Source organism: Antechinus flavipes, chromosome 4 (assembly GCF_016432865.1).
Source record: "Antechinus flavipes isolate AdamAnt ecotype Samford, QLD, Australia chromosome 4, AdamAnt_v2, whole genome shotgun sequence".
NCBI lineage: Eukaryota > Metazoa > Chordata > Mammalia > Dasyuromorphia > Dasyuridae > Antechinus > Antechinus flavipes.
The window spans coordinates 73,305,473-73,324,450 of record NC_067401.1 but is presented as its reverse complement, the minus strand read 5'-3'; the positions used below and the strand labels follow the sequence as shown (position 1 = coordinate 73,324,450).

Below are 18,978 nucleotides of genomic sequence, written 5' to 3'. Positions count from 1 at the left end.
ACCCTTTTGGAAGAAGGAGTTAAGAAACATCGTTCCCTGGAAGTTCTGACAGTAGTGGTAACTCCTTCATGGAGCTCCTTAGGTCTGCAAAGGGCTTTAGGCACTTGATCTCATTTGATCCCCTGAAGCAGTTGCTACTGTTTCCTCCATTTTATAGATGAGAAAACTCAGAGACGTCACATAGTATGCGTGGAGGTGGGATTTGAACTGAGATCTTCCTGGCTAGATCCTGTCAGGGATACAGTCACTTGCTTCCTTTGTCATGGGAGGGTAGGAAGCTAGTTTCATCTCTGCGCTGAATAAACAAATGTTCTAAGTTCAAATTCCAAGGTAGGAGGTTGCTTTGGGGAAGAAAGCCACTTGAAACACGTCAAATTCGGAGAAACAAACTCAGCAGAAAGGTGTATTTATTGAGAAAAGCCTTGACTATGTCAGTGAATCAACATTTATGTAGTGCCTGGGATGTGCCAGGCCCTGTGCTTAGAGCCAGAGACACAAAGGGAGAACCAAAGCAGCTTCTGTCCTACAGGGCAACCATGGAAGGCAGCCTGCACATACAGGGGGACACAGAGGAGGTGCCAGGGAAGGAAGGCGCTGGAGGCTGGGGGCAACCAGGAAAGGCTTCAGGCCATCCCCGAGTTGTGAAGGAAATCAGGGATTTTGAGAGGAAAAGTGAGGGCTAGCAGGAAGACAGCAGGGAGGAGGGAGAGCGGCTGTCATATGAGCAACTGTCTAAGAAAGACCATGGGCCTGAAACGTGGGATGAGCCAGGAAAGGTGAGGACGGCCTGTGAAGGGCTCTGAATGCCCACTGCCAGTTGGCGTCTGACCCTAGAAGTGACAGGAAGCCAGGGCCGCATCCTGAGCAGGGGAGCGATGTGGTCAGCTTGGTGCTTGGGTAAAAGCCTTACGGGCCAGGCCTGCAGGCTACACTGAATGGGAGGGGCTTGAGAGAGGAAAACCAAGCAGGAGGCTGCTCTGGGAGTCCAGGGAAGAAGGGGGATGTGAGAAAGGTCCCGGAAGCAGCAGTTTGCTGAGTGATGGGATGTACGGGGTGAGGAAAGAGGAGCGGAGGAGACTGAGGTCTTGGTCCTGGGTGGCGCTTTTCACAGTGACAGGCAAGTTTGGCTGACTGGGCCACTGGTAAAAGAATGGTCTATCCAAGCAGAAAAGGCAATATGACATGGAACCTCGGGCTTTAGATGTTCAACATATTTCAACAAAAATAAATCTCAAGTACAGTCTTAAGCTTATTTAAATCTTCACATATTTTAAATAAAACTATATATGTAAATATTTTAAATACAGTAAGTACAGATATAGATTTATTGCTGTTGAGTCATTTTCCAGGCTTGTCCGACTCCTCAGGACCCCGTTTAGGATTTTCTTGGCAAAGATAATGGATGGGGTTGGCCATTTCCTTCACCAGCTCAGTGAGGCATTCAGAGTTAAATGATTTGCCCAGGGTCACACAGCTATCTGAAGCCAGATTTTAGCTCTGGAAGATAAGTCTAACTGATTCCTAGGCCCAGCGCTCTATCAACTGAACAACCTGGCTGCCTCCATAGATATATGTATATAAAACACATATTTTATAAATATACACGTTTTATATATATAAAGATATATAAATATATACATAATATATTTATATGTGTATATACATATGTATATACACACACACAAAAACACTATTTGACGATAGAACACAAAAACAGTGGCACTTCTTAAGCTTAGGGGAAATCAGTTTCTCTGAACTTTTTCTCATTCCAAGGAAATTCTTTACATAAAGCAAAGATTATCTACTTAAAAAGAAAACTCTTCAAATAAAGACACAGTGCCAAAAACCATCTAAGGTTCCATTTGAGAGCCAAAGTTTTATGATTCCAGGGAATTAAAATATCAAGAAAGCTCTAACTGGTTTAAGGCAGATATTCCCTATCCATCCTTGGCTAATTTAGCTTGCCATATACCATTTGCTAAAATGATGTCAGCACTTATTTTTTCTTAATAATAGCTGGAATAACCAAAAGGAATTCCCATTGTTCTTGCTTCCTGCCTTCCTCCAGACTACTGGAGCTGAGGAGGGAGTGGTTAGGAAAAGAAGGCAGAATCAATCAAAGGAAAGCTATTTCCACTTGGAAAGCTCTGTTTCTGGCTGCAATCAAATGACATTTCAATTCCCACAAGGAGCATTGCATGTGTGGCAAGGAACTTCTAGTGAACTTTTCTTCACCTTGCTTCCTCAAAACTTTGGAATCTTAGTATTTATCAGCATCTACCAGGGAAAAGTCTTATTGCCAATTCAGATATTTCTAATGTTTTTAAGTCAGTCAACAAGCATTCACTAAGCTTTTATTATGCTGAGAAAACTCAGAACTTGGGTAAAGAGGGAAAGGTGGGATAAAAGATTGGAAGGAAGGAACAAGAGCTACCCTATTGGGAGGCCCAAATAATCAAGATTCTCCACTCATCTAAGAGGGTGTCTCATAATCATTTGGAAATTTCAAACGTGATACAGCATTAACTTTAATTATACCTTAATTTAAAATTCATTTAATGTTAATTTTAAATCTATTTCAAGCTGTAAACTAGCTAGACTAGCCTGGGTGTTAATAAATTACGAGCTTTTTAAAAAACCTTTTTACAGAACTTAAAATAAAGCCATTATCTCCCTAGATTTATATTATAATCCTGGGGGGAATGTCTTAAAGCAACCTTTAAAAACAAACAAAACAACTCCAAAACATTAAAGGGAATGGGATTAGTTTGGCCCTATGAGAAAAAAATTCAGTCTTTTTCTTAGCTTGGATGCCTAAGATTCTAGCTTCTCGAACTGGAAGCAAACTTAGAGATACTGTTGTTCAAGCCTGATATTTACAGAGGAATGTTCAGTATAGAAAAGTGAAGCTGCTGGTCAAGAATACTCATATAGGAAATGATAGAACCAGATTTCAAACCTAAGGCTTCTGGCTCCAAAACAAATGATTATTCTGCTCTTCCCAAGTACAGTCTAACACAAGACCAGAAGCAGGAATTTGATATTAATAAGATTTGAATACAGTAATAAGATTTTAAGTAATTGGGGGTGAGATAGGCTTCTAGCAGGAGACCCAACATATTCAGGTGGGCAATGACTCCATATGATAACTCAGGGAGAATACAAGAACATAGGATCATAGATTTTGGACTAGAAGGTCCTTTAAAAAGCCATCTACATTCTCCCTCTCTCATTCTACAGATAATAAACTGAGGTATCAAGAAATTGAGTAACTAGTCCCAGGTCACATAACTATTTTGAATTGTCTGAGGTGGAATCTGAACTCAGATCTTTCTGATCCCAAGTCCAGTGCTCTATCCACTATACTTGCATCTGTATTTGCATGAGACCAAACCTGGAGTAGAATTTAACAAATGCTTAAAAAGTTTTTTAATTCAATTTTTATTTTTTTTCCAGGTCTGCATTTTCTCTCTCCTATATCCTTTTCCTTTCAATCCACTGAGAAGGCAAGAAAAACAAAATCTAAAACCTGTATCGTCAAATAAAACAAATTCTTTTCTTTGACCTCATAGTCAATGTAAAAATAACAAAACTAAAATTGGATTTGGAGTCCACTGACTCTCTACTTGTTAATAACGAGGATTTAACAATGACCTGAAGACAATAATGACCTTAAGGTCATCCATCTATAAATCTGTGGTCCAGTTGTCTCAGGTGGCAGATGAAGACACTATGAACATCTTTTTTGGAGGGGCTCTTATACTGTATAGTAGCCACGGGATAAAACAAGAGGGTGCTGCATCACTTGGTAGCTAACTCACCCAGAGCAAGTTATTTAACTTTCTCCCCATCAGTTCCCTTATCTGAAAAACAGGGATAACAATAGCACTAACTTCAAGGAGTTGTAAGTTTCAAATGAGATAATATATTCAAAGCATTTTGTAGGCTTACAATACAATATAAATCTTAGCTATTATTAATCAATCAATAAATATTTATTAAACTCCTATTAAGGAGCAGATATTGCTAAACATTGGGGAAAGTGGGCACTTTCTGTGCCTTCAACAACAACAATAATAGCTATTATTATTATTATTAGCTTAAACTCCAAGTCTCCATATTTGGTCATTAAAACAGGAATCACTCCTTCAAAAAGAAAAATGTCTTTAGTAGGAAATTAAGAATAAAAATGAATTTGATAATCACACCACACAGGAAACTCTCCATATTCCAAGCTAAGCCAGTAATTGGGGAATTCCCTAGGAGAGGAGAATTTCTTACAATTATCTCTCCCATATTTGGAAATGAAAATCTTAGGATAGTCAAGTGCCCCAAGTTTGGTTCTATTTAACCAAAGTCAGGCATTTTGTAGAATGGCACAGTTAGTTAATCTACTTAGGCTCCAAGGTATTGTCTTGGGGTGGGTGGGGCCTAGTGCTTTCTTGACTTATTTCCCATTATTCCTTCAACTCATTCACCAATTGATCAAATTTCTCTTCTCCATCAAGGGCATTCTCCTGCCACCACACTCTTATACAGAATATGCTCCATGCCTGGAGTGTTATCTCCCATCACCCTTTAGAATCCCTACTTCCATCAAGTCACAAGTCAGATGCCATCTCTTTTTGTACAGAACTTTTCTGATCCTCCAAATTATGAGCGACTCCCTAGAGTTTCTTCCCCATAGAAATTACTATAAACTGTCAACTTACATAGTATGATGAAAAGAAGACTGTTCTTGGGATCAGAGTACTTGAGCTCAAATCCCACTTTTACTGACATGTGTGAAAGTCAAAGAAATTAGCTTAATTGTCCTGGGTCTCAGTTTCCTTCTCTATAAAATGAAGGGCCTGGGAAATATGGCTCCGAGGTCTGTCCATTCAATCTCTAAATCTATGATCTCCATGTTGCTTCCTGTAGTGATGAGAACTACATTTTCAGACAGGACTGCTGGATTGATTTTACTTGCTTGACACTCCTTAGTTGTTATAAGGTGAGTTGGAGTTCTGGAGGTTAGGGAAGGGGAAAAATAGTAAGTAATGAAAGTTTTTTTGTCTTTTTAAAGAAATGAAATCATTTGTTCAAGGTCACACAGGTAACAGAATTCATATTTTCTAGACCCAGGGTCAGGGTTTTTTAAAATTTTGTACCACATAGTCTTCTGCCTATGCTGGTTAACAGGGACAGATAAGGGACCAAACTTGTGATTTCATTGATGTAGGGAACTCTCCAATGAGAAAATACTGTGTCTGTCAATGCAGGTTGGTATTTTCTCTGCAATTTATAGTCTGAAAGAACTTCCTCTACAACTGACAAGTGGCTTACTCGGGGTTATACAGTCAGTGTATAAACATGCTGGTGTATATCATGAGCAAGATTTGAACCCAGATCTCTCTAAGTCCATGCCTCTGTCTGTTATGCCATGCTATTTCCTGTATATTCTCATTAAATTGAATTGAACTGAGTTTAACTGGATAGGTTAAAGGGGGTCTCTTTGTGGGGTGATACATGAACCCAAGGGAGTGACTTAGTCTTCCTGCTTTGGCGGGGCTGAACAATCTGCACCATATTCCCAGATTTGTTTTAAGGAGGCTGCTAATGGTGCAGGCCCCTTTATAGAACGAAGGGAAGGAAGAATCTAGGGAAGTGTGGGGCATTTGAATCCCTCCTAATCCTTACCACGATGAAGGTCGTTAAAAGGAACGTGCTCATTGCCATGACAGAGAAACTGTCCAGGAACCAGGTGCACCAGATGACAGCATTGGAGACTCCCCTGTTTTTCAAGCTCTCCTTTAGCCTCATCTCCTTCTCCAGCACGATGCTCTTCACCACCATAGATACAGAGTAGATCCAGGCCAGCACCATGAAGACCGGGAAGCAGCGGTTCAGAGTGATCATAAAGCTGCTGATGCCAAGGAAGAAAGGAGGCCCACGGGAGAGAAGGTACAAAGAACACCGTTGGGAATGCAGCACACTCGTGGGTTCCAGAGCAATGACTGGAATGAAATCACACCTCTATCTATAGGACTGCCCACTGACTTCTTCCCAGAGATGTTACTATTTCTTTGGAATGGGCTGGTCTTCTGGCTTTAGGTCGGTATATTTCATCCAGTTCAATAGGCATTTGTTAAACTCTTGCTAAAATAAGAACTCTTAACTTTTTTTTATATTATGGACCCCTCTGGCAATCTAGTGATAATGATGTTTTAAATGCATAAAATAAAAGGCATTACAAAAGAAATTGATTATATTAAAATACAATTATCAATTAAAAAACAAGTCCAGGTTAAGAACCCTTGTGCTACAGGGTCATAGTGGGAAAGAACATGAAATATGAAGCCAGAAGACCAGGTTCTGCTACTTACTGACTGTGATCTTGAAGAAGCTGATTCACTTTTGTGACTCAGGCTCCTCATCTGTAAAATGAGGCATTGGGACTAGATGATCCCTAGGGTCCTTTCTATCACTATAATTGTAAAAGATGGCCAAAGCATTGTGCTAAGCACTAATGATACAAAGGTACAAAAAAAAAACAATTCCTGTTTGAGCTTACATTTATATTCACAAACATAATGTGACCAACTGCATACTGCATCCATCTGGGCTGGCAGTTAGGGCAAAGAATGATTTCCTATTACTACCCCAAGAAGAAATCTGAACACTTTTTTAATCTTTGTATTTCCAGTGCCTGGCACAGTGTCTTGCACATAGTAGATGCTTCTCAATTAAACTGAGGTCATTTGAGAAGCCCCCTCAACTAGAACCCAAGTGGACAGTCATATAAACAAAGAGTAGGTTGGTGGTAAATCAAAGCATTTAGGCCCTGCCACTTTCTACTAAATGAAATTTAGACATCTTCATGGTACAGAAGATACAGTCAAGAAGTTCAAATATGGCAAGCTACCTCTCTCAGCCTGTTTCCTAATCTATAAAATAAGGATCCCTAAGTTTCTTCACTTCTCTAAATTCATCATTCTATGAATAAATCTAATCTTCCCCATGAATCCCATGAAGGCCTACCTCTTTGGGGGACTGGATGCTAAATGCCTAATTAGAACAGATTTCTTTAAGATTGTAGCTGATTCTGAATTCAGGATTGTCTTCACTTTAACTATTTATTGGATATCCTCAATGAATAAAGTTACATTTGTTGTCCAGAATCAATGTAGTATTTAATGTTCCAGTCAAAACACAATATGACTTTTCCATGTGTGAAAAAACATGTGTTCAGTTTGTTAGTAGAACCCTAAATTGATGTTATTTATCATTAAAAATGGTTAAATCATGTAACAGTCCCACATGGGAAAGTTTCATCATCATAGTACCCAGCACATGGTAAGCATCTAATAAACTCTTATGGACTGCCTGGGGAAACGGGCTGGTCTTCCAGAAAGCTCACAAAGCCTGTACCACAGGGATCTGACACAAGGAGTCCCTCACAATGCTCATCTTAACGACTGGGGTCCTCCTCTTACCATTCCTCCCCACTGCCGCCATCTCCCTACCGTCTTCTCTCCCTCCCACCATGGTTCAGAACTGTCTAGTTGGGTGAGCCTCCCCTGAACCCCTTCCCTCTCCTCCCTCTCAGGAAGGACAGCAGATGTGACCAGAGGTAGCTGGTATTGGGGGTTGAAGTCCTCCCTTTGTAAGAAGAATTACTGGGCTATGAAAGAGATGGAATCACAGGCCGGCCTGGCTTCGGTTCACTCCTGCCCTGCCCCACACAGTCCTGTAACACGTACATCTCAGGAAACTTTCATAGGATTGCAGGGCGAGAGCTGGAGGGGACCTCGTTGGCCTTTGGTCCCTGTTGCACAGATGAGATTGTGTCTTTCCCAGGGTCACACAGATGGTCACTGCAGAAATGAGGTGGAATCCTGACTCCAGTCCAGTCTCCTTCCTCCCTACCCTCCAGGTATCTCTGCTTGTGTGTTAGGGATCTCCACCAGGCACTGGCTCCGACCATCTTTGGGAAGTGCGGTTGCCGTGGCTAGAAGGAATGAACTCTTATCCCCATAAGCAGAACCATAAGACCAGCTGTTGAGTGGCTGCTGGCCATCAAGGATAGGGTTTTAATAGTGAGCCTGTGTTGGCAGGGGAAGGACTGCCCTACAAACTAAAGGCATGCCTTCCTTCTATCCTCGGGGATCTGTGCTTTCACTGGGTAGGAAATTCCCAGTGAGGAAACCCTCAAGCCAGGCTGACCAGTATCTACTGGACCACAGAGAGCTTATACTGTTGACCATGGTCACAGGGAGGTAAACTATGCTGTCCAGGGCCATGGAGCCAGGAGATGTCAGAGGCTGAACTTGAACCCCGTCTTCCTGACTCAGGACAGGCTCTGTGGCCTTTCTCCCATTCCTTTACATTTTTTATCAAACAGCCACCATGTTAAAGCTAATTAGTGAAGAGGCTGCATTATTCAGTAGCTCCTAGAAACCAGACTGAATTCAATGCAGAGCCTTGGTTTGGTGGAGAAAGGCCTGGCGTGCTTAAAAAGACCAAATGCACTACAGAGTCTGAAATTCATGAGCCTTGGCCCTTCTCCCCAAGGTCACCCTTTATGACTTTCTACTTATGTATTTTGTAAATCTAACTTTGGTTGTTTTAGTTTTTCCTTCTTTCACCTTTCTTCCTAAGATCTGTTAGAATTCTCTAGTTCCATGATTCTCTATCAAATGGACAAAAATACTTTTATTTTCTTCCATCCTACTTTCTTTGATGCTCTTCCCATCAGAGCAGGGAAACAATGGTTCCATGGAACATCGCTCATTTTCCCCAGCTTGGCCACCTGGCCGCCTCCCTCCTCTCTTTCCCTCTCCCCCCAGGAATTCTCTCTCTGGTCCCTGACTGAGACCAAAGACTGAAAGGGTCGCATCCTTCCTGACACCACAGGTACCTCCCAGCTGCCCCAACTAGCTGATCATGGAAGGAGATCAAGGAAGGCTCTGACTCACACATCATCTACAAAGCAGGGGTATGGCATTTGCTGCAGATAGACTCCGATGGGCACTTCTGCTTGGGTCTGGCTCCTTATAATCCCTTGTTCAATCATGTCCTGGAGATAGGCAAACCCGCCCCAAATGTAACGGAAGTCTTCCACTGGATCAGCTCTTGGACCAGGATCCCAGTATCTGAGAAAAACAAGGTGGAAAAGGCCCAGCTTCAGTGGGATGGACTGTGCACAGTGTTGCCATGTTCTAATCTCCTGAGGCTCTTACTTTAGCAGTTAAAAACTCAACTCAAACTCTTTCCCTGAGACTTTCAAATTCTGTTGTGAAATGAAAAGGGCTTAGATCTCACCTAATTACACCAGGAATTTAGGAAGAACTCATTGTACTTTGTGGGCTGGTTTAGCAATGCTGTCACTATCCTATTCATTCAAGGAAGCTGGGAGTCACTAAATGTAATCCTTCTGGTAAACTGGAGGAACCCTAGGCCTTGCTATCTGTCCTAATGCAACATCCTTTGGACTTCCAGGTCTTCTCATCCTCAGTTACAGTCAGGGCTGCTTAAAAAGGGATTACCTGGCTATTTCAACTTTTATCTCAAGGACTTAGTGCAGTATTGGCACATAGTAAATCTTAATAAATACTTTCTCATTCATTCAGGAATATCATCATTGTCATTTAAAGAAAGGTGCAACACAGAGCCTATATAATGAAATATCTGTTGCAAGTGCTAAGGACTAAGGAAGGCCAAAAGCAATGGATCTCGACTATTTTTAGATATTAACTCACATTAAAACAAGCCTTTTGGTTACAGCAAATCCTGAGTCTTTTTGTGTTTGATATACTCATTGCAGTTGGTATAAGGGGAGTGGGCAATGAAGGCCACAGGCTTCGCTAACTTGGGCATGGAATGGCAGGCACCATTACCACATGTGGGGGGATCCATTGGAAGTAGATGAGGGGATCACCTGTCTTTGATCTTATTTGTTTTTTCCACTGCGTCTATGTCCATGCGGATCTTGTACTTCACATGGCGTGGTGGTAAGCTGTTCCAAGGAGAGATATCAGAGAACACTACTCCGGCCCAAAATCGATTCTGTTCCAGCAGGGAGAGGGCTCGGTGGGTGAGCTGGATTTCATCATCATAACTTTCAAATTTATCCAGGAGCAAGCACTGCAGATAATAACAAAGTTAAGAGAGCTGGAGGAACTCCAAGTAGCAAGGACTCATCTTCCCTTCTCCATCGCTCCAATAGTAGGAGGGATGAACTGCTGTCCTGGGGAGATTGACCAGGATACAAGGAGAGACCCAAATCAGTGTTTGTTTAGCTCCAAAGTGCAGCGGGAGTCATCTAAAACAAGAACAGGAAAGGTGTTTGGAAATGCTGAATTGCTCTCTGGTTCCAATAGATTCAGGGAGGGCTACATTTATGCAGCTGTTCCTAGCTGAACAAATAAGCAACTGCCTTGAGTGATAAGAATGTTAAGGCCTCTGCCTGTCCAGCATGGAGGAGAGAGGGACTGGGGTCATGTTGGATACAGGGCTTTCAAGATTAGAAAAAAGACAGACTTGGCCCCCCGGATAGAGCTCACCTACTTATATCGTGAATTTAGGAAGAATTTTATTGTGTACTGTGGACTAGTTTAGCAATGCTGTCATTATTCCATTCTTATCTAAGTTCAAACATACAGAATATAAACAGCTGAAATAGAAAGTGGGAAAAGGAGGAAGAAAATCCAGAACTAAATAGTTCCAGAAATCAGTTCCTACCCCATCTCAAGGCAGATATTGAAGGCAGAGAAGAAACCTGGAATTGTCCAGTAAGCCTAGTTCTTCCCTTTGGCTGCCTCCCACCAGACAATCCTTCCCAATAGCAAAATGGATAACTTTAAAAAAAAATGTTAGGTGATACCTATGTTAGTAGCTCTCCATAATATCTCAGTGTACTTATGTTTGCTTAATTGCTTAATTCCTTATCACTGTGGTGCTTTAATGGTTTTGGGGGTCTTAGTGGGGTCCATGTTTCCATCTTAGAACATAAACTCCCTGAGGGCAGGAGGTCTAGCTCCTGACTGGGTTACATTGTTCTCAGGATATCATGCTTACTCAGGAAGTTACTGACTCATTAGTCCTCACAGGAGCTGCTAGAGGCTGTGGGGCCCTGAATGAATTCCTTTATTCCCTCTGGGGGAAAAGAGCCACAGACTCTCCAAGATTCGTGTAGATGGGCCATGGTGAAAAAGCTCATACAAGTCAACCATTTAAATAGGAAAGAACTGATACAACTAAATTACAACTAAACTTGTCAGAAAACATAGAGATGCAGAACCCTCCAAGTTACAAAGAGCTGGGTTTCACTCCTGCCTTAATTACTGGCTCTGTGACCCTGGACAAATCATTTCTCTGAAACTCAATTTCCTCATCTGTAAACTAGAGCTAATGCTAGTACCTAATTACTGACGCTATTACATCAGCTAGAATCAAATGTGCTGCCACATGGTGCAATTTTCCCCTCCAGAACCCCTCTTGTAATCAACTCTCTCTCCTCTCTCTGTTGATTATCTCCACTGGATCTTGCACATGGCGTCTTGGATCATAACTCTTTTCATGATGACTTCCCCATTAGACGGTGAGCTCCTTGAGGGCCTTTCTTTGTATCCCCAGGGTTTAGTAGAGTGCCTGGCACACAGTAGGTACCCAAACCTGACTTTCCTCATACAGTTACCCTATTGATTCTGGTCCTTTCTGCAGTTTGTCTAGAATATTGCAATAGCCTCCATATTGGTCTCCCTTCCTCCACTCTCCCCACTCCAGTCCATCCTCCACTCTGCTACTAAGAGATTTTCCTTAAGATCAAATCTTTCCATGTCACTCTGCTATTCAGTAAATTCCACTGCCTTTCCATGACCTCAACGACAAAATAGACACTTTCTGATTTAGTGTTTAAAGCCCTTCGCAGCATGGACCCAGCCTCATTGGAAACTGCTCCCCATCCCGCAGTCTGGGATGCAGCCAAGCTGGCCTTATCTCTGCTCTCACACACAACGCTCCCATCTCCCTACTCCCATACTTCCTATCTCTCTGTCCCTGCCATGCCCAGTGCCTGGAATGCACTCTCCCCGCAGTTCTGCTCGTGGAATGCTTTTTCCTTTAAGACAAAGTTCAAGAGCCATTTTCTTTGCAAAGCCTTTCTTAATTCCCCCAAATCGAGTGCCCTGCTCTGCCAGGTATTTAAATATTTTGGATGGTTTCTCTTTATATTTCGCTTGCCTACGTTTTTGTTTTCTTCTCCATTAGAACGTGTGTTCAAATCTTGTTTCATACACTTATTAGCTGTGTGAGCTTAGTCAAGTTACTTAACCTATATTAGCTTCAGTTTCCTCACCTGAAAAATGAAGAATATAAACCAGGTGACTGTGAAGTTGAAATAAAATGATATAGCTCCTCCAGAATAGGAATTATTTCTTTCTTTGTCTTTGGATTCTCAGTTCTAGCACTATTCCTGGCCCAAACTTAATAATGTTTATTATTATTATTATATATGTATTTTATTTATATTTTTATATATAATTATATATTAAAATAATAATGTTTATTGATTAGTTGAAGGTATCAGATAAGGTAAAAAGATGGTACAAAGATGTCTTATTTTCTTTGAATCCTGGAAAGAAAGTACAAGATTGGTCTGAATTAGTGCTCATCCAATACAACGCGCAGCTTTCCACTGACATATACTGATAAGGTTTTGTCATCTAGAATTGAGTATCTAGAGGACTGTGAGTTCAGTATGTATCTTACTGGCCAGGGAAGACCAGCATGGATGTAGATACCCTGTTGATAGGGTCTGGGTATCTATCATGCTGGCTAAGATGGAACAATTGTCATCTGTGGAGCTGAAGTAAGAATATAAGTAAATGCATTTGAGAGCTGGAGACTTCCATTGGAGTACGTGACATTGGTGAATAGAAGTATTGTAGCACTGGCTTAATCCTCAAACTGGCCACCCAGTTTAGCCTTTCATGATTGGTAGCAAGAGTAGCTATGAGATAAGTTATCTAAGTGATATAGGCCAAGAAAAGGCAGCAGGACCCTCAGATTCTCAAGCTTTCCATGCCATTAGGCACCCAACTGTTTGGAGGGATTATGAATTAGAGTTGTACAAGAGAACACTAAATGACAAGAGGTGTTCAGTACATAGCCCATGGATCACATGTGGCCCACGACACTCCGGAATATAGCCCAAAATGAATTTTAAAAAAATTAGGAAATATGTGACAACAATTTAAAAATACAACAAAATATAGACATAGTAATAAATGTTTTTCAAAGTCTTTATGTGGCCCATAGAAATCCCCATGTATAGTTAGTGACCCCTGTTTCTTTTTTAACTTTGACACCACTGCCCAGGATCACCTTTACAAACCCCCAGGGTTCTTGAACCACTAAATGGGAACCACTACGACAATAATATGCCATTTTACTGGGCATGCACAGGCCTACTCAAGCAGGAGCTATGAAATTACCATTGTGGGCAGGGTGTTGTGGGAGAGAAGTATTTCTCCATGTAACACTTTCTGTTCAGACCAACATTGAGAATTTGAGAATGGGCAAGTCAAGGAAGCATTATCCTGACTGGGAACCAAGGAGTCTGGAGTTCTTGTAGATAACAAGTCGATAGGGCACAACCAGCGAATTTTCCCTGTAGATTCCCGGACATGCTGCAGCCTGAGCAGAAGGCCCACTGGAGTCTAGAAGAACTCTGCCGAGATGGGGGGAGAAAGAGGGCTGAATCCAGGGCTCATCACTCACTTTCTGCCCAATATTCCAGCCATAGGGAGACCACGGGATGTCATCTATAGAAACTAACTAGTTAGGGCCTAGAGACATTGAGGGCCCTGGCCCTCTATGGGCCCAGCATTGAGACTACCAGCCGGTGAGTCTATAGATTCTGGAGAGATTCTGGGTCACCAAAGACCTGGCTGGCAAATGATCACCCAAGGACAATGCTTCAGACGGATCACCAGGATAGCCAAACAATAAAGCCTTTAATGGACTGCGTTACCAGGTACTTTGCATATGGCATCAACGTGCAGCCCTGATGGGAGTGTTATGTACTTTATACCTGTATGGGTATTCGGGATGATTACCTGCGGTGAGGCTATATGCTTAATACTGATTACGAGATGGCCTGTGCATGTACCTGAGTACCCAGTTTGATTTGCACGGATTGCAAATATTTTCCTGGGAGGGAGGGAAGCCCTGGAGTGTAGTTCCAAATTCACAGGTTTGAGACAGGAAAAGCTACTGATTTCTGAAAAAAAGGCCAGGACATCAGAATACTGGAGAATTATGCCAGGATGAGAACTTGGTCAGGAAAATGAACTTGGCAAAATGAAAGGGCAAATAGGGTTGGGTCTGGGGAGGCCCAGGTATTCCTCAGCACTTTGAGGGAAAAATATACTGAAGATGGCAGTAAGGAAAGCAAGGCTACCAGAGCATTATTTTCTGAAGGATCCAAATTGCGATGACCCAAAAGGCAAATCAGTACAGCAGAAAGAGAGCTGACTCTGGAATAAAAGGATCTGGGTTCAGATGGCACCTCTGATGCTGACTACCTCTGTGAGGCTGGTTAAGTCAGTTCCCTGGGCTTCAGTCTCCTTATCCGTAAAATAAGGAGAGTGGACTCGATGTCCTTTTTGGCTATGATCCTATTGCAAAATATGGGAGTAAGCAGGCTTATGTAATATTACCAATGATGACATGTATTTGAGAAATAACATCTAATCCAGCCTCTTATTTTACCCATAAAGAAATGAGTCTTTTTTAAAGCTAGAAAAAAAATAAGAAAATTCATCTGGAAAAAGAAAAAATCAAAAATATCAAGGAAATTAATGGGAAAAAACCCCACAAAGGATAGTGGCCTAGTAGTACCAGACCTAAAACTCTATTATAAAGCAGCAGTCATCAAAATTATCTGGTACTGGCTAAGAACTAGTGATAGATCAATGGAATAGGTTAGGTACACAAGACACAGTAATCAATAATCATAGTAATCTAATGTTTGAGAAACCCAGATTCCAGCTTCTGGGATAAGAAGTCACTATTTGACAAAAATTATTGAGAACATCAGAAAGTAATATGCCAGAAACTAACCATCAACCAACATCTCACACCCTGTACCAAGATAAGATCAAAATGGGTACATTATGATGAAAGAGTAATACCTAAGTTAATTAGGAAAGGAAGGAATAATTGACCTGTCAGATCTTTGGAGAAGGGAAGGATCTATGACAGATAAGAAAAAGAGAACATTATGAAATGCAAAGTAGATAATTTTGATTACATTAAATTAAAAAGCTTTTGCACCAACAAAACCAATGCAGCCGAGATTAGAAGGGAAGCAAAAAGCTAGGAAACAATTTTTCAGACAGTGTTTCTGGTGAAAGTTTCATTTCTCAAAATATATAGAAGATTGAGTCAAATTTATAAGAATTCCAATTTTTCCCCTCTTTCTCCCCAACCCCTCCCCTAGATGGCAGGATGACCAATACATTTTAAATATGTTAAAGTATAAATTAAATACAAAATAAGTATACATATCTAAACAGTTATTTTGCGTACAAAAAGAATCGGACTCTGAAATATTGTACCTGTGAAGGAAATAAAAAATGCAGGCAGGCAAAAATAGAGGGATTGGGAATTCTATGTAATAGTTCTTAGTCATCTCCCAGAGTTCTTTCACTGGGTGTAGCTAGTTCAGTTCATTACAGCTCCATTGGAACTGATTTGATTCATCTCATTGCTGAAGAGAGCCACGTCCATCAGAATTGATCATCATATAGTATTGTTGTTGAAATATATAATGATCTCCTGATCCTGCTCATTTCACTCAGCATCAGTTTCTGTAAGTCGCTCCAGCCTTTCTGATATCATTCTGCTGGTCATTTCTTACAGAACAATAATATTCCATAATATTCATATACCACAATTTATTCAGCCATTCTCCAGTTGATGGGCATCCACTCAGTTTCCAGTTTCTGGCCACTACAAAGAAGGCTTGTGCATACTCTTTGATCCAGTAGTGCCATGATTGGGTCTGTATCCCCAAGAAATCATAAAAGAGGGGAAAGGAACCACTTGTGAAAAAATGTTTATAGTAGCTCTTTTTGTGGTGGCAAAGAATTTAAAAATAAGTGAATGCCCATCAATGAGGGAACAGTTGAATAAGTCATATTATATGAAAGTAATGGAATATTATTATTCTATAAGAAATGATGAACAGATTGACTTTAGAAGAAGATTTTAGAAGATTTAGATTAATTGATGCTGAATGAAGCAAGAAGAACCAGGAAAACATTGTACATAGCAGCAGTAAGACTGTATGATGATCAACTATGATAGACTTGGCTCTTCTCAGCAATTATGTGATCCAAAGCAATTCTAATAAACTTTGGATGAAAAATGCCATCCACATCCAAAAAGAGAACTTTGGAAACTGATCGCATATCAAAACATACTATTTTCATCTTTTTTTGTTGTTTTTTTGTTTTATCGTGTTTTTTCCCTTTTGTTCTGAATTTTCTCTCCCAACATGACTCATGTGGAAATGTGTAAAAAAGTAATATATGTGTATAATTTAAAAATTAAAAATAAAGATTAAAAAAGAGTCCCAGGCACATGAAGGGATTTCTCAAAGGTCACACAAGCTATGTCAGTTGGGAGATTTTAACCTAGGCCTTCTGACTCATGAACCAGGGAGCTCTCCCACAATATCACATGGATTTTGGAGTGAAAAAGAATCTTTACAATTCATGGATCTAATCTTCCATCAGCATTCCCTCTTATTTACCCTCCTGAATGGCAGCCATCTCGCTTCTCTTTCGAACATTTCAAATGATGGAAAGCTCATTTTCTTACACAACAATCTATTTAGTTGTTGAAAGACTCTACTTGTTGAAAAGGTCTTCCGTTTTCCTAAATTCTCCTCTCATAGCTCTAATCCATCAGCTCTAATTTTAACCTCCAGAATAAATCTAATTTTGCTTTTATAGGAGAGCTTTTCACATATTCAAAACTGGTGGGCATTTATCCATTAAGTTTTTTCTTTGTAGTTTCTTCAAATGTTCTTCATGTGACATTGTTTTCATGCCCCTCACCCTCCTAGTCATCCTTCCCTTGATACTCTTTTGTTTGTTATCATTCCTCACAAAATGTGGTGTCTTTAATTGAATACAATCTTGCAGAATCGATCTGACCAGAGCAAGATTATAATGGAAGTGTTATCCAGAACAAAGGTCTCACAAAATCTCAAGGAAGGCTTTCAGCACATTGGATTGATCTGGAAAGTGAGAGGTACAGGAAGGTACAGACAAGATTTGTCCTGGGGGAGGCAGTAGGGAGGGGAACAGGGGACAATATAACCACATAAATGAAACCATGATGCATCTGAGTAGCTAAAAGCTCACCTGGTCATTGGAAGCAGCTTTTCCCTCTCCTTTCCCTCTTCCCAATAACCCTATCTTAGCCTATTCTGTCCAGCGTCAGGACTTTCCAACCATCCTGTGAGAAACTACAAGACTCTGACTGCAGCCTCCTGCACCTCTCCCCATCTTCCCATCCCCCCCCAGAACTTCAGTCTCACTCCTGAGTTCTCCAGTCTGGGAGACAGCCACATGCCATTTTTTCAGTCTGAGAGATAAAAAGAAAGAAAACAAAGGAAGCTTTGTCAACTGGCCAAGAGATAGGAAAAAGAAAACTTGGTATATGAGAAAATTGAAGTGCCTGAGATTGAAATGACAATGGGCTAAGAACATCGTTATTATCAAAGGAAATTGAATTGTTTCCTTTTAAAAAAAATCCTAATATCATTCCTATAAACTTTGTAATCTGAAGAGATGCTGTATTTTTGAAAGTTATTTCTACTAGAAACAGCAACAGGCTAAACTGGAATAGGATCTGGCTAATTGGATTAACCATCTGGGCATTTTACAAATGTCCATCTGTCAGATAATCAGTCAAGAAACATTTATGAAGCACCTACTATGTGCCAGGCACTGTGCTAAGTGCTGGAGATACAAAGAAAAGCAAAAGACAGTTCTTGCCCTCAAAGATCTCATAGTCTGATGTCAGCAACTTGTTATATTTCATATATATATATGAAATACATATATATACACACATATGTAGGTAACTTATAATATTTTTATTGTATTTTTAGAATAGTGAAAGCCTAAAACCCATGTACCTGGTATATGGGATTTTAAAAAAATGTCTAGAAATCCTGATTGGGGATTAGTGAGAAGGATCATTTTTATAAGTACTTTGAACTCTGCGTGTAAATTTTGGCTTTTATTATTTACTAATGTTATGCCACAGTTTTCTTTTATTGTCCTGACTCAGTTTCCCTAATTGTCCTGACTCAATTTCCCTAAATTGTCCTGCCTCTGTTTCCCTGAATTGTTCTGCCTCAATTCTTAATTATTCTGGTCAATCCTGCAACACTACTTCTCCCTCCTAATCATGATGATCCAGATAAGGGGAAGACATTCTATCTTAGACATCATTAGAATGTCCAGTACCTTTCCGCATTTTGTAATCTCAATTTGCCTAGGACCAAACCATGGATCCATTTGGTCCCAGCATATCTCTCCCTTTCCAATAAAATATTATAACTCTCTAATCTCTATCTTGCCTCAGTTTCTCTGGCATTACACTAACAGTATGGACTTGGATAAGTTATTTCATCTCCCTAATATAAATTGAGACTTTGGGTGGGGGTGGAAAGAGTGGTCCTGGGTTAGAAATCTTAAACCCTCCTGGCCTCTTTGCAAAGCCTGGACCGGGCCAAAGGGATCCCATTGCTGTCAGGGGATCTCTCAGCCCTCATTCGTCACATCTCAACATCCCTAAGTCACAATTTCTTCATTTTTAAAATGAGTAAATAAGTGCTGAGATCCTTTCCATATCTAGATCTTAGATTTAGAAATTAGATCCTACCTGGAATCCTATGAAATGTCTGGACATTTA

The 18,978-nt window shown here is 40.7% G+C and overlaps 2 protein-coding genes across 2 annotated transcripts in view; one reads left to right on the top strand and one right to left on the bottom strand.

Annotated features, from left to right (window-relative positions):
* ABCD3 (ATP binding cassette subfamily D member 3) overlaps nucleotides 1-18,978 on the top strand; it is a 609,690-nt gene that overhangs the window by 133,839 nt on the left and 456,873 nt on the right. The window lies entirely within an intron of this gene.
* Nucleotides 1-18,978, bottom strand: part of LOC127561265 (retinal-specific phospholipid-transporting ATPase ABCA4-like) — a 76,435-nt gene that overhangs the window by 14,969 nt on the left and 42,488 nt on the right. The window contains exons 7-9 of the mRNA XM_051996557.1: nucleotides 9,920-10,125; nucleotides 8,958-9,134; nucleotides 5,680-5,905 (exon numbers count right to left, since the gene is read on the bottom strand). Of these exons, the coding sequence (XP_051852517.1) occupies nucleotides 5,680-5,905; nucleotides 8,958-9,134; nucleotides 9,920-10,125 (609 nt within the window). The remainder of the gene's footprint in view (nucleotides 1-5,679; nucleotides 5,906-8,957; nucleotides 9,135-9,919; nucleotides 10,126-18,978) is intronic.